This window comes from Diaporthe amygdali (genome assembly GCF_026229845.1).
Source record: "Diaporthe amygdali strain CAA958 chromosome Unknown NODE_11_length_1138210_cov_64_948100, whole genome shotgun sequence".
NCBI lineage: Eukaryota > Fungi > Ascomycota > Sordariomycetes > Diaporthales > Diaporthaceae > Diaporthe > Diaporthe amygdali.
This window is the reverse complement of record NW_026517031.1, coordinates 975,998-998,431: the sequence shown is the minus strand read 5'-3', so window position 1 is coordinate 998,431 and position 22,434 is coordinate 975,998. Positions and strand designations below refer to the sequence as shown.

The following is a 22,434-nucleotide window of genomic DNA, read 5'->3' as shown; positions in this document are numbered from 1 at the left end:
TTGTCGAAAATGGAGGCCACCTATGGATTGCTGCCGCCATCTTGGAGTTCCTAGCCGCAACTGGTCGGCGCTCTCCTCACCAGATTTCGATGTCCTCGAGATGATGTGCGGGGCCTTTTCACTGTCCCTTAGCCCGGTTCATAGGACCCCAGTTCTCTCTCGGGTTGGCCTGGTATCGGACGAGCCTCTCCTTGCTCTTCTCCCGGCCAAGCTTCTCGTCAAAGACGATCTTTTGCTCCTCCTCTACGCTAGCCTTCTTCTCGCCCGTGGCGTCCTCCTTGCCCGCGCTGTCAGGAGCTGGACCATCCACCTTGGCATCTGCTGACTCCTTCGCACCCAGTCCGAGGAGCCGGTACCCAGGCGAGCCGGACTTAATATTCGCTTCCTTGACAGGCGCCTTCTGCCTAACCCACTCCCTCATCACGTCCCAGAGCACACTCCACGGCGCATCGGTCTTGATGCTGCCAGGCTTGCAGTGGCTGCGAGTGACGCGGTAGCCCAGGCCGCGGAGCGCACCGCGGATGGCGTCCTCGGGTGGGGTGGCGCAGTGTATTGTCCGGGCGAGGGCCGTGGGCAGGAAGAAGAACGGGTACGGCTCGATCTCGGCCAGCGCGTCGTCCTTGGACTTGGGCTTCCCCTCGGTCTCGGCGTCGTCCAGGTGCTCCTCAAGGGCGGTGGTCAGCATGCCCTTGATGCGCTCCGTGGTGCCGTACGTTTCTTTGCTTGCCTCGGGCAGCTTGTCCAGGATGCGCTTGACGAAGTCGGGGGAGTGCAGGCGGCCACCAAACATTGGCCCGGCCAGGTGCATCTTGGTGCCGCAGTGCGCGCAGTGCTGGTCTGCCGTAGGCCCTTGCGCCATCGTGTGCTTATAGAAGAAGCCGGAGCCGTTCTTGTTCTGGTGCGCCTTGTTCCTGAGCAGGAACTGGGTCGACCACGCTCCGCAGCCGACGTCGCAGTTGTACACGATCATGGTCTTTCCAGCCGTGAACTTGACGGCTGCGGGCGACCGAGATACCCTGACGAACACTCGGGCGTAGAAATCGATGGAGAGCGACAGAAGGGGCTCGATGGATAGTCCGTAACGCGCGGCAGAGGTAGAAATGGCGTGCAGAATGAGACGCAGTCCGACCTCGTGCGAGAAGTGTCCCTTGACTGGCACGCCGCCGTACAGAGCGAACGCCTTCTCGGGGTAGCCGTTGGATGCCCAGACACCAGCATCGGTACAGGTGACACACAGGAGGCCGCCATCGTCACGGACCGCCTGCACAGCTGCGTCGAGAAACATCGCGGCGGTGCCGTAGGGGTCCAGGTCAACGACATCGTATTTCTCACTCTTGCCCTTGGCCTTGTCCTTCTCGGTGAGTGCCTGGTGTGCGGCTATCTTGGAGTACATGTGGACGATAGCGTCGCCATGGTTGACATCGATCTTGTCGTCCAGGCCGTTGTGAAGTACATTGAGCTTGATGGACTCCACAGCAGAGGCGTCGAGATCGTTGGCAGTGATTTTGGTGACAAAGGGCATCTCCTGGGCATATCGCAAGGCGCGCAGGCCGGTGGCAGACAGGGCATCCAGAATAGTGAAGTATGGCTTGCGGTCTTGCCTATCTCTCTGGGCATTCTGTCCGTTGGCAGCTTCGTTCGCTTGTTCGCTTTGGCCCTCAACAGGAGCATCTTCCATGGGGGTATCCTGGCCCTGTTGTGGGTCGGAGCCGTTGCCGTTCGTCGCTTGCTCTGTGGCAGGTTGTACCTCCTTGGTAGCACTCTGAGCTTTGTTTGGTGTGACCTGAATCTCTCCTTGTGCATCGAGGTCGGCATCGGAGGCGGCGGGGGCGGTCGAGTTGTCTGTTGAGGGGGCACCGTCGACTTTGGCAGCTTTACTGGAGCCGCCTGCATTCTTTGTCTCGTTTCGCTTCCTCTTCTTTCCAGCATACAGCTGTCTCTTTGCTTCCATACTAGCTTTCTTCTTCTCCACCATCTCTTCTCCATGCGCCTTGATCGCAAGGATCGTCAGGTCGCGATTGAACTGTTGGATCGGGTTGTAGAAGACCGACTGAGCCGGGCCGTCCTTGTCCCTTGGGTCCTTCTGGTCGGCTGCGTCCTTGGCTGTTTCGGGTACGAGAATGTAGGCACCACCTTCCTGGATCGTGATGTATCGCTTGCCATTATGGTCAATGATCTGACCGGCGGCGGGCGCGTCGCGGATGCTTCCAGGTTGGGAAGCCATGGCTCGTGATTGTGGAAGGAAGAGCTTTGTCGGTTTTGCCAATTGAGTCGCACGCCCCGCGCGTAGCCTGGAGAAGACAGTCAACGAGAGGCGCGAAAGCATGTGGGTAGGCAAGCGGACTGCAAGTCGACCTGAGGAGCGAGGTAGCTTGCCTGGTTGCCTGGGGTTGGAGTGAATCTCGGAAATTTCGTCACTCGAGCCCTTGCCGATCTTCTGAAATTAAGTTTTGCCGCTGGGCGGTCAGGGTTGAATTTTAGCTCTGAGCACAGGCGTTGCAGACCCCAAGGCTCCACGTTGACAGCGGGACGATCCGAGATCTTGTGGGGGATCCCAGCAGCTCTGGGGGGGGGGTGGGGGCTACCACTGTCCAACTTTCCATACTGCAGTTCAACTGACAGCTCACTTTGATTACTTGTTAACACTGAGTACAGGCCTACACAGTCATTCACCATAGATGGTTGAGATATCACTTATCATCCAACCTTTTCAGCCTGTGCAGTCAACTCTCTTCATTTGTGATTATATAAGTAGTGGTGTATTTCAGCTCGATGCGAGGACTTTCTGATGCAGGCCTGTTGAGTGATTGTTATTTCATTTGCGAATTGAACCAGGAGGATGCGAGTGCTCTGGACATAGTGGTGCATCATCCATAGAAACCCATTTCTTATGACCGCGCCACCTTTCTTCTCGCAAGTTCAATGATCAGAAGTAGGATGTGGTAGAGGCCTCAGACACAAAATATCAACCCCTGACACCACTCATCTTGTTCATACACAAGCACCGTCATGTAGTACAGAATATGCCGGGAATTCATTGTCCAAGAACGGCACTTGAACTAACACGGTCGGGTCATTGCTTGGGAACTCCGTGTAATGCCCGGCGGCCGTGCTGATCGACGGCAGATCTGCCGCGATCAGGAAAGACGACGACATCGTCCCCGGCATCGCATACGCAACATGGGTCTCGATCGTACTGTTGGCACCTGGAGGGATATAAGGGGCGGTGATGCGGATGAGGCCATTTAGGACAACCGTCAACCTGCAGCCCCGCAGCACTCGCATCAGCAATTTCCTTGGATCCGTAGTCACCACCCTCCTCGCAATTACAGGGTTCATTGATGCATCACGGGAGGGAGGAGTGCTGAACGTACTGCAACGCGGGGGCCCATGCTTCACCGACCGTCGTCCGCGGCTCGATGATGGACAGCTCCGCCTGAGTGGTGTTCCCGCCCACGATCCAGTTCAGGGCAGACCTCGCGTACACCGCCTCCGTATCCAGCTGCCAACATTCGATTGTCGAGTATCCGTCGCGGGAAGACAGAGCCGTAATGTTCAGCAGCGTCTTGGCCGGCGGCTGGTCTTGCACGCTTGCGATTGACGACAAGGGGACTCTCGACAAGACGCCGCTGAGGACTGATTTTAGAAGCATTTTGGCTCGTATGATTCGCGATTTAAAAAAAGAAGACAGACCTTAGAGCGCAAATTGCTTGCTTGATCTATTCCAAGCGTGTGTCCTTATTGTCTCAGAGGCTACTGCTGCGGGACGTAAGCTATTTCTTTAAATATGCTCTCAGGTCAGCCACGGCGCCAAGGTTGGGAGGCGGGCGAAAAGGCCCTCGATAAATTGGAAGCTGGATCCTGGGCAGAAGTAAGACTTGTGGTTTGGCTACATCTTGTTTCTCAAAATCTCCGGTTCATCTGCGGATGAACTGGCAACCCGAAAGCCACAAAAGCCACAAGAAGAAGGGCATGGTACCACTTATTAGAATCCCAAGGGTAGTTATGCAAGACATTCCATACGGCTAGTGAGTATGCCTATCATCGTTGCCGCGTGCGAATTCCCGTCCCGGTGCAGTCCTGCATATCAGCAGAAGAAAGTCGACTCTCGACCGGTGAAGTTCCACAAGCCGAGATATAAATAAATCCCTGACCTTGGATCCCGCGGCTACATGATCTGAAGCTTCTTACGGTTGAGAACTTGGTCGTGGTATAGCCCGATGGAACAAGTCCATCAGCACGCAGAGACGAGGTCAGACTGTGCAATGCTGGCTGTATTCTTGTCGTCTCGAGGGCTAGAAGACATGAGGAGCCCAAGGCGAGCCGAGGGTATCGCAGACTATCAAGGATATTACATGTTATTAATGTACGGGTGAATTAGAACCGTCCAACATAGTAGACGTAATGTGGTATCAACCTTCTCTTCCTCAAACTCATAATCGTTATAATGAACCGCTCCAATCCCCCCCTCCTTCCAAAAGTCCATCGTAAAAGGCCGTCATTTACGAACATGCTTCGGCGCTGCGTGAAATATCTTCAAATCGTGAAACTAATGCCCGCTTGACACCAGCACCGCACAGAGTTGTGTTTTAGGATTTGTTCAGTGCATTCCTCACGCAGGCGGCCCAGCGTGGTGATCTTGTCGTGTCTCGTGACTCGAGGTGGCTTGCGACGCAAGGAAGCCTCGGGCGCCACCCGGTGAGCAATGCTGACGAACACTACAGGAACGCAGCGAGGGCGGCAGCACCGAACAATGCCAGCACACCAGCAGGGCTGGCAGTGTCTGCGCCGTTGGTGGTCGAACCAGTTGCGGATGCGGCACTGGAGCCGGCTGCGCCAGTAGTTTTGGTCGCGGAGCCGCTGCCTCCAGCACCAGTACCAGACGCCGCAGAAGCTGATGTAGAGTTTCCGGTCTCGAAGAAGACACCGCCGGTAGCCGATGCTGGGGCGCTGGTCAAGGAAGAAGACGATGTTGACGAGCTAGCGCTAGCAGAGCTGGTGCTAGAGACAGTGGAGGTCGGAGTCTTGGTCTCGAAATGAAGGCCACCTGCGACTGAATACGTGGAAGCGCATGTCGCCAGGTCCGAACCCTCGGGACAGCAGACGGTTTGACCGGCCGAGTCGGCAGCGCAGTAGTAACCTGCCTGGCATGAGTTGCCGGTGCCATCTGGACAGCATGCCTCGTTCGCGCCAGAGTCGTAACAGTGCATCTGGTTATCGGTAGATGCGCATTGTGCGAATGAGGTGCCACACTGTCTTCATGTTAGCTTCCATTGAACGAATAGAGAGAAATAAGAGTCGTCATACGGCTTCGGAGCATGTAGCGGCTACTCCACAGATCGACTGCTTCGGATGGTAAACATCAGTGTCGCGGCGATCCAGTCCAAAGATCTCGCGCGCGGAGAGGAAGGCCTTGGCAGGCTTGTAAGGCAGCGGCTCGGCGAAGGCCTGGGAGGCAATTGCGACGACGGCTGCAATGACCAGTTTCTTCATCTTGAGTTCGGATGTTTGATTTTGTTTTGTTTCGTTTTGTAGAGAACGATTGTACTTCGACTGTTGCTTGGCTTGATGGATCCGGAGATCTCTAGACTTGTGAGTCGGTGAAGTGAGAGTAAAATGTGGGCGCGACAGTTGGAATGAGTGGACGAGCCCCAGGAAGGAACTCAGCGGCAGAGGCAGTAGCAGGTATCGTGAGAGAGTATCGATTGACTCGATAGGGGAGCAAAAAGAGCGGAGACCGGGTCAGGATGTGAGACGGGTGGGACTGGGGGCCGACAGGGTGTGGGCGATATATAGGAACTAAGGGTCTAGCACGGCTGGACAGGCAACCTGCGACCTCAGAGTGTAGGAGAGCGATCTCCTTAATTTTACTGGCCACTTGGCCAGGCAGACCTTGTCTGGATCGTCACCACCGTCGTCCTTCTTGGACTCGGGATTGGACAAAAGAGGCAAGAGCAGCACCTCGACAAAATTAACAGCCCTCAATCTGGCCACGAACACACGGCGCTTGCCTGGGTCTTCCCAAGAAGTGCGAGGCCATGCCCGCCTGGCCAACAAAGCAGTCCTGTCCAGTAGCATCCTGCCCTGGCCCTACGGCTCTGCATTTAGTGACGCCTCGGTTGGAGCCGACGGGTTACGACAAAGCAGACAAGGCCTGTCAAAAAGGAGCCGGCCGTCTCATTGTCTGAATCGGAGCGGCGGTGACGGAAGTGGGGGCCCACCACCCATCTGAATGGCCTCAGGGCACGGAAACAAAGCGAGAAGGATGCTCGGCAAAGCAGAGTCGTCGGGTGTTGGGCTGGAAGCACCACACTCGACTCCGTACGTGCTGCTTGCCCTCCACCCAAGCACCGAGCGCCTTGCCTATTTGCGCCGACATCGAAAGGATTCGTGCTGGCTCGGGCCAAGCCCCCAGGCGCGAGCCGGACGAAGTGAAATGAAATGAGACGAACACCCACAAACGGGCTGCCTTTGCCCCATCGGCCTAGTTTGGACCGTGGAGAGAGCGCTTACAGGCGCGCAAATCTCACTCCGCCAAGCAATCCAGAAACTAGAGACACACATCTTGCTTAGACAAGATAGATGGCTGGCCATGCTGGGAAATGAGAGCAGTAAGAATATAGTCGCGATGTCATTGTCAATGCATCGGCTCTGGCTGACGCTGCACGGCGGCTAATGAAGAAAAAGGGTGAGAGGGACGGAGGGAAGGGAAGGGAAGGGTAGGCGTCAGCGTCAGATTCAGATTCAGATTCAGGAACAGGCAAAGCGCAGATTCAGCCGGGCGTCGTCCGGTCCCTGCATCACTTGATCACCTGGCACGCATCCACTCTCCTGGGTCGGACTGGCTGTCAGGGGTCGGCATTCAAGCTAGGCCTGTTTCGAGGTGAGACCCCCTCCATTGGCTGGCTCTGCTGCTTCATGGGGTTTCATCGGCACAGACCACCTCTTGCCCGAATTGGACTGTCAGAGGCCCCTGGCTGGCCCTGGCTGGCCCTGGCTTGCCCTGTCAAGAGATTCCGAGTTGCAGTCTCGATTACGACATTGCGTGCCTCTGCAAATCTGGGGAATTCTGGTGTCACGGACCATTTCTTAAATTAATGATCAACGTCTGTCTGCTCTACTCTGGTAGACGCCCAGCGTCCATTACAAGGATGGACAGACTGACAGACAGAATATCGACCATCGCATCATGATATCGACTGTCCGACCCATGCTACGCACTCGGCAGCACTCACTCAATTTCAAGAGTATCAATAGTCCCAGCGGTGCACAAGCACTACTTCCACGCCACCTCCCCGATCACGCTTGAGTCGAGATCATATCCATGTTGACGAACAGACCTTTAGCGATGGAACTGTTGGTCCGTTGGTCCAGCCACCCGTTGTCGGACAGTAGTTTGTGACTATCTATGGTGACTCTATTTACGTCCAGACGTCCAGAGATCCAGGAATCAGAACAGCTCTCAAGACCAGGGAACGTGAAGGACGTGCGTATTCTCCATGTAAGCGAAGCAAAATAATAAAAATCTTATTCATGTATATAGCGCTAATGTTAATGCAGCATGTCGACTTCGTCATCGCACCCCAGGCATTGGGCCTCAAACGCTCTTGAATCTACCCATCCCAAACTCCACCAAGTAACCTCTTGAATGGCGCCCTAAGGATTCTGGCAAGACCAATGTATTGTCTTGTTATGCCTCCAGATGCTCCGTTCTGAAGGCCACCTTGGTCTCCCCAGCATCTTGGATACCGAGATTGGCTTTGCGCGCGTCACGAGCCGCGTCCCCAATCGTCCCGTGCTCGTCCACATACCCAATCTTTGACTCACGGAACCCGTCGAGCTCTTGCTTGTAATAAGTGTTTAGGAAGATAGGGTAAACAAACGAGACGAAGAAGCCGATTAAAGGCACAGCCATGCCGATGTGATATCCCTTGTGATCAGCCAGCAAGCCAGTCAGAGATGGGAACAGGGCACCTCCCGAGACAGCCGCGACGATCCAGGAGCTGCCTCGCTTGGTATGTCGCCCGAGGCCGCGGATCGACAGCGTGAAGATGGTTGGGAAGACGCAAGATTCGAAGAACAGCACCAGGCTGAGCATTGCCACACCTGCTTCGCCGTATATACCGATCGCCAGGGCAATGAACAGCATGATCGCGGACATAAAGACCATCAGGACCAGGCGTGGCTTGACGATCATCATCAGCCCGGCGGCAGCAAATCGTCCGATAGCAAAGAGGCCCTGCCCGATGGCATATCGGTCACTGGCTTGCGCAGCAGTTATATTAGCCGACTCCCGGGCGTAGTTTATGAAGTTGGCCGCTACCCCGACCTGTGCGCCAACATAACAGAATTGAGCGGCTACACCGAAGAAGAGCTTATATTGCTTGGTCATCGGCTTGTCCTCATATCCTGTAAGTCCAGCAGACTGTTCGGCTTGAAGCTCCATGTCCGCATCCGTAACTTCAGGTATGGGCGAGAAGAAGAATACGACGGCGAGCAGGAAGACGAAGGCGGCGATACCGAGGTAGGTCCACTGCACCTTGGAGATGTCGTCTGGGTTTGTTTCTGAGAAGAAGACGCGCGAGGCCAGCAGGGGAGCCACTGTAATGCGTTAGCACCCATGGACAAGTCCGGAAGTGATGAGACTTGGGAGACCCTTGGTGAGGTTGGTCATGAAATATAGGAGGGGACGGCCAATACGTACTGACAGACCCAATAGCCTGGAACGACTGCGAGAGCTCGAGACGGAACTCCGAGAGACGAGGGGGTCCACAGGTCGCAATGAAAGGGTTTGCTGAAGTCTCAAGGGTCGAGAGTCCAGAGCCGACGATAAAGAGGGAGCCGCAGAAGCCGCCAAATGACCGGTATACAGCAGACGGCCAGAACATCAGGGCGCCAACACCGTAAATGCAGAGACCGGTGATGAAGGTCCATCTGTAGCCGAACTTTCTAACGATCCATCCGGAATAAGTCAAAGGCCCAATAAAATAAGCACCGAAGTAAGCGCCTTGGAGACCCTTCAAAGCGACAGTCAGCACAATAATTGGAATCGGCTGGGTGAAAGACGAGGCTTACGCCAGCTTTGGCAGCTGTAATATCCAGAGCCGTTTGAAACTTGGCATTTAGCACGTCTAACCTATTGAATTGTAAGTCGCGAAGCAAAAGTGAAGGCTGTATCGAGGGGAGACCTACAGGCCATATGCAAATCCCCACAGAAAGAAAAGGATCGTGACAAGTGTGATTGGGAAGATAGACTGCCTGACAGTCAAGGCTGAGGCACCGGTCAGACCTCGATTTGAGACCGACTTTCGGTGTGTCTCGACCTCCGCGTTGGAAGGTCGGCGTTGCTCAAAAATCTCCTCCGGAGTGGGCTCTAGGCGTTTTCCGAACATCTTGATGGCTCTGCAAGGCTTGGGCTGGAGAGAAATGCAGGGCTTGAAGGGCGAACAACCAAGTCAGGCCGTGATGGCTTCTTCGGAAGAGCTCAAGGTCTGTTTGCTCAGAGGTGATCCGTGAGATGTTGCACTGTAGACGAATGCTCAACCCAGAGTCATGATCAAAGGAGGCTCCCCGTCCTCTTATATATCCCCCACACAAGGACCCATCTTCGTGGGTCTGGGCCTCTGCAACGCGCTTGTCGAGCTCTGCGACGGGATCGTGTCCTATCTCGGCGATGCCGCGACAGCAGATTCCACTGCTCTCACCTCTAAGCGTCAGTACTATATCTCTTGGCAGCGAGGCAAGCTGCCAGGCCAGCGGTATAAAGTCTGTGCTCAAAGGGCCCCCGACTATCACTAGCGACATACCCGGCTGTTTGGAGGTGCTCGAACCATTCCGCCTTGAGAATAAACTGGTCAACATCACGCAGCGTTCCCGTCACACCTCACCCAGCGTGATATGGTGTGGCCGGGAAGAAGAGGCGAAGATACAGCACTACTCGACCCCCATGTCGAGCTCGAGGCCCTTCAGCTCCTATCTAGCGTGCAATGCAGGTTGGTCGCCCTGCCCGGGTCACACGAACTAACGGCAGTTTAGCGTAGTGTGGGGAGAGCTTATGGCATTGCCGATGGCCTCGCCCCAGGTTGAAATGCTGGGGAGATGCGGAGAGGAACATGGTTAGCCTTGGGGTAAGGCCGTGCAATTCAGCGATGAATATGACGAAGCCGTTCTCCTATTGATTTCACAATATCGTGACATAGACCGATCTTACGCCACAGGGCCATGCGGTCGACGTTCGCAATAGCGCGTCGTCGGTAGGAACACCTACCTGGGTACGGCGTCGAACGGGCTGGCCAAAGGTAGCTCATTAGCACCCCGACGAGCTGCAATTGACGGGACGCTCACCTGAATCTGCTTCGAGAGGCAAACCAGTTGCCCGCAACAGAATTCAACAAGAGGCCAGTAGAGAGCGAGTTCTCTCCAGAGCTAGGAAGCATCCGCCCATGTTTCCAGGGCTAGTGGGTGGCAAGGCCTTGGTCACTATCAAACAGCTTCCAGTGGTCCAGACCTCCACACATCCAAGCTTTGTCCCAAGCTTTCCCCAAGCTTTCAGAATCGTAGTGGGCGGCGCTAGGCCGAGCGGCATGGGGTAGCCAGTAAGATGCGTTCCCAGGCAATGTCATTTTCGCCGAGAAAAGCCCACATTCCGGACCTCTTGAGCCTCCCCGTCATCCACCTGAGCGAGCCTCCACGCTCGAAATGGCCTGGCTTACTTCTCAAGGCTGCAGTAGCCCCCGAAGCCACCCAGAGTAACACCGAGCCCAAGCTTTGTCGAGACAAGGTCGCGCGGTCACGAGACCAGTGGACCCGCTGGAATAGCGAGCAGTTGCCCTTATTGAGCCATTAGGCACACTCCTTGAGGCTTTTGTAGCTCTCCTCGTCGTGGAAGGTCCAGGCGAGGCTTGTACGGTCGGTTTGGGTGCTAGGTCGACGGATCACATGTACTTAGTCGGAGCTGGTAGTGACGAGGAGAGCAGAGTCAGTTGCAAACTTGCAAAATTTCTGCTCCACGCATCGTCGAGTATGCGTCAGCTCGCTGACCTCAATCCACCCCATCCCATCGCAGAAGTCGTCCGGTGAGATGATGAGGTTCGCCATAGTTCTGTACTCTTCAAATGCCACTCCTTTGCATCCGATCGACTGCTTGGCCGCCGTCTCTTGTGTTCGCCCATGACATCTCACCCAGGAGCATCAGAAGCCGGAGTATTTCAGCAATGTAATATTATTCAAAGCCCCTAACCACAGGCAGTCTTCCGCACTTGTAGTCAGTGAACTCTTATGCTCAGACCCGATCCGCAATCCGATATCATACAGGGTACCATTCAATCTAAACAACAAGGAAGAAGTAAGACAAGCTTCATCGGTGCTTCGCCAAACGCCAAAGAGAGAGCGAGCCTATGCATTTTTTTCAAGAATAAAACAGCCTCACTCAAACCCGATCGAGTGACTTTGAACCCTTCTGGCCAAACAAGCATTGCATATCAAAGGAAGAACGGCTTGTCGGTATCTTCCCAACTCGTCGCGAGCGCGGGCTGCACCACCACTCCGCCTGCTCGTGCCCGGCCTCTCGTCAGTGGTAGCGTATGAGAGTGACCTTCCAAGGGCGTCAGCAGCGGCGTATCATTGGCCGAGTTCTGGGCTGTTTCGAAGACAGTCGACGTCGACGAGGAGTAATCAGCGTCTGACTCTGTTGCGCCTTTTCGAGGCTGTGAAGAGAGACACCTGGGTATCCGTGACGCCGAATTTTGAGAGGTAGTAGACTCAGATGATGATGGAACAAAGTCTTGATCGCCGTCGTTATTAGCTTTGAGGTGGCCTTCTTCAGAGCTATTCGAATTCTGAGTCCTTTGGGATATCTTCGAATGTGTGGGTGCCGGCTTCGGAGTGAGATCAACTTGTGAATGATTGATGACGTTTGGCGCAGGTGACGGCCGGCTACGGGTCTCCAAAGTGATGGCCTCCGAGCCTATCGGTGGTGATCCGGGTCGCTTTCTGGCTCGTACTTCTGGGTTTTCCACGTCCCGCACTGTAAAGATTTGGCCAGGGACGGTAGATGAGGCTCTGGTCCTTTCTGTGTCAGAAGACTCCTAGTTTTCGTCGCCCTCCATCTTAGCAAGCCACTTATGCATCTGAGAGAATTTCTCCACAAAAGTCTTCTCGAGTTTCTCACACGCCGCGTAGACATTATCTGTGGGCTTCCAGTAGGTCTTGCAATTGGTGAAAATTTGGTTCATGTCAGCTAAGAACTCTTCGTGACTCGTGTATTGACCTTGGTCCATCTTCTTTTTCATGGTGCTGAGGTCCATTGGTTTGGTGACCTTCTCGAAGTAGTCTGGTACGTTGTCAACAACAGCATCAACTGGCTCCTTGAAGGGGCCCACTAGACGCGTCCAAAATCCTGCATGCAATTAGCCTGAAGAGCCCAACGGTCATACATATTCAAGTATTTATTGACACAACCGCAGTAGATTTTCTGTACAATATTCTTGCAAAAACAAAAAAGCAAGTGGTAGCCATGGTTTGTAACTTACCCGGGCCCGACAACATTCTAGTCAACAGGTCTTGACAGAAGTACAGCTTTTGTTCGGCGGTGAAATCTTGGTCACCGCTTCCAGCAACGCTTGACCGGCGACGAGGAGCAGGCTTCGGAGCAGGCAGCGAAGTCCTTGGCTTTCGAACAGCTGCCTTCGAAACTGGTGGCGCTTGTGGCAAGGAATCAGACCGGCGTGGCTTCTTGACTGGGTACATGGACTCTGACACGTCCTCCTCGTCTTGGTCGACATAATGAACTTGCTTCCGTTGGGGCTGAGTCGGATTTGGATGTTTCGAATCATCGCCGAGTTGGACAAGCGGTGAGGTGTCTGATGGAACCATAGCGACCACCAACTCACTAAGGACATTATGGGGCAGGGATTTGGCGAACTCGGCCTTCGAGTCGGAGGTGCGCATGTATTCTGCTGCCCATCCGAGAAGCAATTTCCTAATCGAACTGCCCTCGGGGGTATCCTCCCACACCTGTACCAAAAGAGGCGCGGCAGGAATACTCGCTGAGGCTTTCCGTACCTCGATCATAGCCTCGAGGGTATGGTCGCAGAGGTCTTCGATCTCAAGCTCATTTCCCAACTTCCAGACTCCAATCAGGACCTCGTACGAAGGGACAGTGTTTTCATCAGGGATGACCGTGCCAGTGTACAAAAAATGTTGGACAAGAGCGAACACCTCGACCTTGCAGTTGGGCAGTCTCTCGAGGTTCTCAATGTCGTCCTTCGCACTGAATTTCTTGCTGTAGTAGGATGACTTTGCACAGAGGAAGTCCGTCTGCAGACCGAAGGGAACCTCATCTGGTCCAACCAGTATTATGGCGAACTGAGGGTGAGGATCCAACCATGAGAAGCTGGCGGGGCTAGGACCATTCGTGGCCTCTGCTGGCTTTGGCGCTGGAGCGGTCGCATTGGCCTCAGTAGCAGGTGGCACAACTGGAGCTTCTGGGGCAGCTGGAACAGCTGCAGCACCAGGACCGAGTTGGCCCTCCGCGGGTGGGAGATCCATTGAGCCTACCCAGAAGCGATGGCTACTGTCCTGCTTGCGTTGATATTAGCAATCTATCCCGCCACACATCGCGAGTCAACAAAACTCATCAACGGGGATGTGGAAAGCTGGAGAGTGATCAATTCGATGAAGTAAAATCGTGTGTACAGTGACAGAGATTGCATAAGTGGGTGAAGCACTGCAAATTCAGGTTTGAGAGGCGTCTGCAAGTGAATAAGGGAAGGAAGAGGGCACTCACTGGGTGTGTATTCCGGGCAGGTTGTGATGAGAAGGGGGCAACCACGATGAGATACTCTATGGCTGAGGATGAGACTTTATGATTTTGATGTCAAACTTTGACCCAGAAGGTAGGTCCTGAGAGTATTGCAGGTGTGAGGTGTGTTGTGGTCGACAATGAGACCAGGGAGGGCATTTATATGCCTGAGACTGTGCCGGCTCATTTCAGTTGAAGATTGCTGGGTAGGGTGAAATGAGAGGTGAGATGACTAAAGTGCAGGTAACAGTGAGTGTGGTGTATTTCTGGTGTGCATGGGCCGCTCCAGCCCCACTCCAATTCAAGCTAGACAATTGGGTGGGCAACGACATACCGTACCAAGTGCATCATTACCTTTCCTTCCCTTCATCATTCATAATCTTTTGGACCTTCACTTTCAATTTCATAATTCTGCCAGTCATTTTCCTGCTATGCATTCAATGGGCATTGAACTGCCCCCGATTTCACGCCCGACTTCATCACTCCATGTCATGAACATCTGAGAGTCATCCGCTGGTTGCTAATGCTTTATTTCAAGCCACAGCGGTAGGTCTAAAGAGTATGGCATGAGCCCGTCATGACAGTCACATTGAGAAACATAAAGTAAAATTCATAACGAGTATCCCATCGATTAAGAGAGAATCGCTTTTCTCATCATAGCCTCATTGCCGTCACTTTGGGCTGCAGACGGCATGACCGCAAGTAACAGCCCAAGCGGCCAGCCTCACAGGAAGCAAGTTAATGGAAAAATATCAACGGCATGAGAATTCACAAGAGGTTGGTGGATAATATAATCTATGCGGTCATTTGCGTATTGCTTCCACAATTCAATCCAGTTTTGATTCAATATCTGAAGCTGGGATGTTCGCACTGCTCGACGACTGCTGGATCTGTATGGCTCTTCACGTGGAGCAACCCCCTCTCCTTACTTCACAAAAGAGATGGGCTTTACTCCCCATCACATCCCAAGAACGGATAGTCAAAGAACCTCTCACAATTTTAATCCACAGTCCGTGTGAGAGGGTCTCGCACTAGCCTTTTTGAAGTGCTGGCTGTGACTCAGTCGAACCTGAGTTTGCAAAGGAGCTATATCAGAAGCCACCCTCCCTCCCAAATTCACTGCGTGACATATTTCACAGCAAATAGAAGGCAACACAATTGCTGTCGTGTGAAACAACAGTTTTTACAGCTGTATCTCTAGACTACTACAGCTAGAGCAAGATAGAAGTGGGTATATTGAAAGGTGTGGGAGCTTTGAGCCACAAGATGCGACAGCGGCAGCAGTCACGGGCACAGATCATATAGACTATCATGCCAGGAGAATTTTACTGACTGAATACGCCTGGTGGAATATTCTTTTTGTTTTCTTCAAGCAGGAGCGTTGACCATGGATATCTGGATCCAGCGCTGCGTTCTTGATCCAATCTGACGTGCATCATATTTGCCTGTCTGGAGATCGTAAAGTAGGTTGTCGTATGCTCTAGGTGGTAACGGTGCGTACTTGTACACATTTCAAACATCTGATGTGCTCGAAATCAGTAAGCCCGTACCAGCAAGACCGTACCATAAGGAACCAGAGGACCAACAGCATGCAAAGCCTTGCACAGACGTGCTAAGGAATCGGACCCTGACCTATCACATGGTGGTAGCATGGCACGAAGGTGTTCCAGGGAATCCAGCAGGGCTGCCGTAGCCTCTCTTCATGTGCAAGACGCACCCACCGCCAGCCGTTGGTATCCCATAAGTGTCTCCCTACTTGTACAGGCTGAGATGGTCGGCCAGTCATTCCTATCGGTCTTGCCTCTTTCGTACAGCCATCCATTGACCAGATACTGCACCAGCATGACAGTTCCCACCAGAGTCATCAGCCCAACGGCCTTTGGAAATAACGCGGCTAATGTGAGTCTCGAATCCCCTCTTGTGCAATCTGCGGCCACACCTATCTTTGGGCTGAGGCATAGAGAGCTCTAAGGATGTTGCATGTCAGGTAGTGAGGTATCCTCCTATCTAGGTAGATCTGGACCCCTTGAGACGGAAATGCGTAGCCGACGCTGGCGGGTATCGGTGAGTGCAATCTCGAGTGCAGGTGGCCACGCTTGTACCTGATACCTGTGATCAATTGCGCCTGGTAACAGCGCGTCGGGAAACCCCCGAAAAGATAGACGTTCTCGCCTCGATTGTGCCAAAGCTTTGCATGAGAATGCAGCACGCTGTGTGGCCTTCAACACCCTTTCTCAACTGTGCCCCAACACTCCCCACTCTCCGTCCGCTCATGTCTTCCACGAAGATCATGTCGCACTTCCACAGGCAAAACTTCAACGGCCCGGGACTCCAACAGGATGCCTGCACAGATATGGAGATCTCCGTTTTACACAAAGGACTCGCAGGCGTCGTGCAACGTCGGTGGGAAGTTGGCGGGCATCAGTGCACTTAGGGCCTTCCACTGAGGCGTGTTTTCACTTGAAGAGCCAACAAGAACGTTCATATCGCCCGGAAAGGTAAGCGAGAACATGCACATACTAGAAAAAAAACAATGAGGAACACGCAAGGGCCCTCGCATCGACGGCCCACCACCCAGCCTCATGTTCAGTTTAGTTCCCACGCCTCTGCCGAAACATTCCTTCCCTCAAGATGTACAACCACTGGGTAATCTGGCAGAATGCCTTGTTCTGCAAGCGCCTTCTGGTGTCAGACCGATGTATGGAGACCACGCCAATCACTGTCATCGACTTGGTTGCATCTGGCCAACATGCTGGACAAACACTAGTGATGCCTCTCATGGCCTTCTCAAAACATGTGAATGAGGAGAACGGTAACGACACATGAAGGGTCTTGGTTGGGTTGTACAACCCAGCAGAATGGTAGTTAACTCACGAATGTGCTCGCAGGTGGCCCCAGAGGTCGGTTGATCCGCGTCAGCGATCGGACCATGAGTTCATGCCCGTCATTCATGAATATATTGGTCTCAGTGTATGGCCTCCGCTGCCAAGAGGCTCCGATGCAACTCCTCGTAGTCGGCTTTCGCACCATGGCCCGGATAGCCAAGAATGTGAGTCCATCTCGCCTCGGAGCGAAGCCCTCTTGAGCCATCATGGCGTTGATATGCTGCCGGGCGGGTCACATTCGCGGCCCTGGGGCGCATCGTCCCCGGATTTTAGACCCACGCCACGGCCTCTCCCTCATCACTATGGGCTGATCGCGGACTGTCACATCTCGGGATCGAACGGGCGACATTCGCTTGCGTGCAAGAGACGGTTGTCCTTGCGGGGTACGCCTGGTCCTCCTACTGTAGATAGCCGACCCTCCTCTAAACCGGCGCCATCGTGCATCTTGGCCTGCTGTTTAGCCATGGAGGTGCAGATGGCTGGCTAACGTTCCGAGATTTGGGGAGGGGAACAAGCCGACACGGGTTACATCAAGGGCGGCAAAGCATCATGGGCACCTCTGAGGAACCGATTGGCCAAAGACATCACTCCCTGGAGACACCGTCTACTCAAGTAGAGTGCGATCACCACATGGAGTTGTTGAGGACGATCATACTTCATGAGATGCGGTAGTGGTTCGGGAGCCGCAGCTCTAGTGTCTAGTGTGCCGGGTAAAGTCGAGGCTTCGGATGAACGGGACGAATGTGTCTTCGCAGCAAGGGTCCGCTGAGAGCCTCATCGCGCTTAGTTCGGTGGCAGGGGACATTAGCTCGCCACATGCCTCAAGCATGCAAAATGGGTTGATAATACCGGTGCTTCAGAGTCTCCAGCACGCACGAAAACGTTTTCCGGGGTCCTTGTGGAGACTCCACATCTTGATCTGCTAATAACCCAAATGCGGTATGTAACAGCGGTAGCCTTATCGGGGCCGCTGGTACGCAGGTGAGTAGCGCGCCCGAAGGACCCTCTCCGGTGAGATCGCAATTCTCCATCAATCAAAGCAGCGCATTCGTAGGCGTATCGGTTGCTGCCGAAGATATCTTTCCACGGCTCCGGCGGGTCAGAGCACGGGGGAATTCGCTACATCAGGGCCGAGCTCTCGCGACGATCCAAATCCAAAGGGACGATGGGCCTCTTGGACTCTGGTCTGGCCCAGCGAGCCATCTCCCAAGAGGTACCAGGATAATGATCCAGACCAAGGAGACTTTAAGCATCCTGGCTTGCGCTGACAATCATCTTCTAAATCCACTCCCCCTTCAAGGGCTTGGGACTTGTTCGAACTAGCGGGCCGTGGAGAGTGACGCTGCCCAGGTGCCCGTGAGAATGACAGCTCTCAATAATCAACGTCAAACAAATTGAGCCGTTGATAAGGCGGTGCTACCCCCCACGCAATTCATATCGAGACCATCCGTCCTGTGAGCCAATCCATCCCTCACGATTGGACAGGGCAGCCCCCGCGCCAGCTGTGACAAGTGACCGTGGTGGTGTTGGTGACCGCGGCGGCTGATTCACCTTGCCGCGCAAAATGAAGGTGTGCTCGTTCCGCGGCCTGGTCCCGCACCAATACCGCCGAGGGAGCGGCGGCATGATGACACTGCTATCTGGCGAAATGCGGAGATTGGCCCTTTGGTTGAAATTTGGTGCTCATCCTTTGCCAATACTGGGGCTGAATGCAGGGGGAGAAGGAGTCCCAGTTAGCCGGGCGAAGGCGCTGTTTGGTCGACGTCAGATTTCTGACGATGACTGCCTCTCGGGCGTGCGAGCTCCTATCTGCCCACTGGGCCCGCCATTCCAAATCCTTGATGGCGATCATGATGGAGGCAGTTGATCCGGGGAGCCTTGGAAGTGCATCAGAAATCTTGACTCCAACGCGATGAGATGACTAGGGCTGACGCCATAGACCCGCCCGAGGAATAGCCATCACGATGGCCTGGGCAGAAGTTGCTCGGGCCTCAAAGCCGGACTCAGTGATCGACTGTCCCAAGGAGACAGGCGTATCTGGTTCCCTGGCCCAGGTGCTGCACGCCCCAGTCCCAGTTTTTGGTGAGGATGGCCTGCTCCGTCGTGCCACCGGACCACCGTGTTGCGAGGCCCCCTCCTTCACCGGGCTCTGAATCCAGCCGGGTTTGCAGGATCGCATCACAAGAAAATCTCCGTTTGGGAAGGAGGATCGATGCATCTGCAATCCTTGCTCAGCCTAATCTGCACACTCCAGGAGAGAGAGGCAAAGAAGGAATCCTCTTCTTGGACTGTGGGGTAAGGATGTGTTCTCGAAGAGGATGCGTCGATGCCATGGTGCTCGTCGAGCATTCCGGAAGGGGGGCCAAGACACGGGCTGGGGAAGATTAGGTTGACGCCAGAACAGGCCGCCGGTACACCATTGCCCTACCCCGTGGGGCCGTGGGGAGAGGGGGTGGGCTGGGGGCTGGGGGTTGGCGCCTTGGGGGTCTTTCGTGGTGGGTGGGCTGCAGACGCCCATCCGTGGGCGAGCCCCAGGGCCAATCTCCACAGCACAGCTTCATCAAGGCACTCCGGCTCCGACGTGCAGAGAGGGTGGGTGTCAGCACTCGACACCAAGCCCCCAAGGCGTGCCCTGGTCCTCGGGAAAAGCCTGCGCCAGTGGTTGCTGCTAGATGCTGGATGCTGGCAACCTGACATCATGCCTGATTCAGCCGTGACCTGTCGCTTGTACTTTACTCTTGCAGCCCGTCGTCGTCAAGCTACCATGTACAGTGCGTGCTGGGAGACATCGTTGGCTTCATCGACCGCCGCGCTGTCGATCGAGGCCCATCAACGACGAGTCACCTGGTACTGCTAGTCTCCAAGGGCCGGAAAGAGACAGTCACGATGTCCAGCCCGCCGACCTCACCCCCACGCAGGTGTGACACCCAGAAACATGAGAGCTGCATCCGTCCTACCTCCATGATTCTCGCATCTCCTGCCTCCGCCCTGGCAGAAACCTAGAGCTCTCCAAGCGTAGCAGAAGCTCCATCCCTCCCTCCCTCTCACGATAGCGGGAGCATCTCCCGCTCTTGTTCGCAGCGCTGTGTGTTGGGGCACGAGGGCAAGAGTCAGTGCCAACCTGGCCTGCTGCGACCCAACCTTTCACGCGGTTTCAACCTTCCAGGGCTGCGTTTGAAGTGCGGAGGGCTGCTCGATGCTTCGTCTCAGCTCGATCGGGAGCCTCGAGAGCGATCTCTCGAGCCGTCACGTCACAGCTGGATGCACATTACAACACTGATATCAACAACACCGAGGGTAGGCTCGGATCACGAGGTACTTAGCCTGCCAATCTGCCGGCCTGGCCAAGCCCCAAAAAGGCCTGCTTTTCCTCGCATGCCTTACGCCCGTACACCGTATGGCAAGTAAGGAATGAGACTGGTCACATTGTTGTTATTAATATTATCATGCACCCCGGGGAAAACAAAGCGCAGAAAAATCTTCGAATGTGTTGAAACGCGGCGCCGGTGAATCAGATCAGACTCTCGGCCCATCGATGCCATGGCGCTGTCAACCCCACGACAACCGGCCACCCGCGGCCTGGATGATCCCAGTACTCGCGATGTTCCCCAGCCGCGGACGGGGCGTATCGCATCATCCCACGACCACTCGTTGCCGACAGTGCCACGCCAGCCCTGTGCGGTCACAGTAGCGGGCAGAGGATATACGATGCGCCGGGCGTATTTGTGACAGCTGGCGACCTGAAGCCCCAAGTTGCGGTGTGGGGAAGAAAGAATAAGACAGGAAAATAAGCCCTTCTTCCCTTTGGATCGCTCGTTGTCCGCGCACCGGCCTCTTACTCGACGGCGCCGGCTCTCAGCTAGTTCTGTCTAATGACGCAGGAAGGCCTGACGCTCGAAGCCTTACAACAGCTGTTTATGCTGCCCAAACACGCGAGAAGCTGTGACAGAAGTGAAGTGGGCTCGCCTCTCACAGCCCCAAAACACTCCCCCCACGACTGCGTAGGTGTTGCGCGGCACCTGGGGGGCCCAGAATGGCTGCCTCCTGGATATGTTTGGACAGCAGCTGTCTTGGCGAGGACACAGCGAGTCTCGTCTGCGTCGTCAGATTGGCCGGTGTCCTCGCTCTTGTTTTATTGACAAGGTACATCTTTTGTTTTGCCTCTTTGGGGGGGCGGGGGGCGGTCAAAGTATACCAAAGAAACCGTGGCAGTGTCAGAAGCATCCGTTGGGTTCCGTGAGCCGTAGCTGAGAGTGACACGAACAAAACAAGCCCGGCTCTTCCCACCCCCGGCAAATGCGGTACAGTAGCTTTTCTCCCCGCAAAAAAGGGAACCCCTGGCCGCCCTGCATAGGTACCGGCGATCAGGGAAGAAAAACTCTAAACAGCGCAACACGTTCGGGATCGACAATCTGACAAGAGCCTCGCCCCGGCTCCGGGGGGGTTTTGGTGAGGTCCTTGTGCTGCTCTGGACCATCCCCCCCCCCAAATCGCCCACCCCCAATAGCTATCGTAAGTACGTGGCGTGATGATGAATCGCACAGGACAGTCCCATCTCACATTCCCAACACAGGCAGCGCCCCCTTCCCCACAGAGCGACACGGTGTAACTTTCCTGTTCCTGATCAGCTCATCTCACCCATTTTTATTTGCTGCGGAGCCCCAGCTTTTTTTTCCTTCACTCCCGTCCCCACGCCCCAACCACGGTACTGTGCCGTGTGCCATGGTAAGCTGATGGGATGCGAGAGGGTCAAAATACGGCCTGATGCGGCGATACACACCCTAGTCGAAGTCCGGTCCTGCCAGCCAGCCAGCCTGCTCGTCCCCCAGCTGCGTTACGTGTATCTGGGTAGACAGACCCTTGGAGGCTGAGCTTTTCTTACAAATCACTTCCGATGTTTATGCAGGCCCCAGAGTGGTCCTCATGATAGGCAGCCCCTCCCCCTTCCCCCCTACACGTGCTCTATCTGATGCTGCGTGTCTCACTCTTTTTTCACTCATTCCACCGCGTACGCGAAATCGGAGGAGGGTCCGCTGGGGAAGGGCGAAATACCAAAATACGTTCGGGTCCCCATCCCACCCTATGGTAAAGCACGTGGGCCCCTCCTTGGGTTGAGGGAAGGGTGTGGCCACCGATACGTCACAATGGGTGCTTCGGCTGATTGGCCTGAGTCATGTCACGACAGCTTTCCTGCTCGAGGTCGGCCTCAGAGGAGGGGGGCGGGCACGCGATGAAAAATCCTCTGAGGGTGAGAAAGCGTTATCGCGGGGATTTTCACGGAGATAGGAAGGTAGTTATTTGATTTTGAAGAGATCTGAGATTGTTTCTGTTTCTGGCTTTTGCCATCCTTGACCAGGTTCCCTCAGGAGCCGAGGCCTTACTCCGTCCGTTCCCGCACGAAACTCCCCCGGCCTTCCTGTATCATGTATCTATCTGATATTCTGAGTGAAGCAACAAACAGACAAGTGGTCTAAAAAGGAAAAAAGGTCAAAACACATATCATCGGGCCGCTTAGCACAATGTGGCCCAATTCCACCATCCGCTGGCACATCCGTGTTTCGATCCAGCCCAAATTCAAAAGAGAAGCGAAGCTGTCTATCCACCGGGGAAACTGATTCTCTATTGCGATCGATTATGGTCAATGTTGTAATGGATAGTCGTCCCGAACGCCTCGCAAGTTTATCCCTCTATAGTAGTCCTGTTCATCATTCGTACATCGCCTGGTGCTGGTAATCATCCACTTCGACT

General features: G+C 54.6%; 5 protein-coding genes across 5 annotated transcripts; all 5 read right to left on the bottom strand.

Annotated features, from left to right (window-relative positions):
* Positions 1-118: 118 nt before the first annotated feature.
* J7T55_014581 (dimethylguanosine trna methyltransferase) lies at positions 119-2,224 on the bottom strand (the record flags this gene model as incomplete). Its single annotated transcript, XM_053142591.1, has 1 exon — positions 119-2,224. The coding sequence occupies one exon, from the start codon at positions 2,222-2,224 to the stop codon at positions 119-121; it is 2,106 nt and encodes a 701-aa protein (XP_052994768.1).
* Positions 2,225-2,991: 767 nt separating this feature from the next.
* J7T55_014580 (uncharacterized protein) lies at positions 2,992-3,652 on the bottom strand (the record flags this gene model as incomplete). Its single annotated transcript, XM_053142590.1, has 2 exons — positions 2,992-3,262; positions 3,375-3,652. 2 exons carry the CDS (start codon positions 3,650-3,652, stop codon positions 2,992-2,994), a joined length of 549 nt encoding a protein of 182 aa, XP_052994767.1.
* A 1,066-nt stretch (positions 3,653-4,718) lies between these two features.
* On the bottom strand, positions 4,719-5,493 carry J7T55_014579 (uncharacterized protein; the record flags this gene model as incomplete). The annotated part of the gene is made up of 2 exons (XM_053142589.1): positions 4,719-5,252; positions 5,308-5,493. 2 exons carry the CDS (start codon positions 5,491-5,493, stop codon positions 4,719-4,721), a joined length of 720 nt encoding a protein of 239 aa, XP_052994766.1.
* A 2,197-nt stretch (positions 5,494-7,690) lies between these two features.
* J7T55_014578 (glucose/galactose transporter) lies at positions 7,691-9,392 on the bottom strand (the record flags this gene model as incomplete). The annotated part of the gene is made up of 4 exons (XM_053142588.1): positions 7,691-8,601; positions 8,705-9,017; positions 9,076-9,136; positions 9,193-9,392. 4 exons carry the CDS (start codon positions 9,390-9,392, stop codon positions 7,691-7,693), a joined length of 1,485 nt encoding a protein of 494 aa, XP_052994765.1.
* Positions 9,393-10,944: 1,552 nt separating this feature from the next.
* On the bottom strand, positions 10,945-13,548 carry J7T55_014577 (uncharacterized protein; the record flags this gene model as incomplete). Its single annotated transcript, XM_053142587.1, has 4 exons — positions 10,945-11,156; positions 11,594-12,060; positions 12,121-12,397; positions 12,531-13,548. The coding sequence occupies 4 exons, from the start codon at positions 13,546-13,548 to the stop codon at positions 10,945-10,947; spliced, it is 1,974 nt and encodes a 657-aa protein (XP_052994764.1).
* Positions 13,549-22,434: the final 8,886 nt, after the last annotated feature.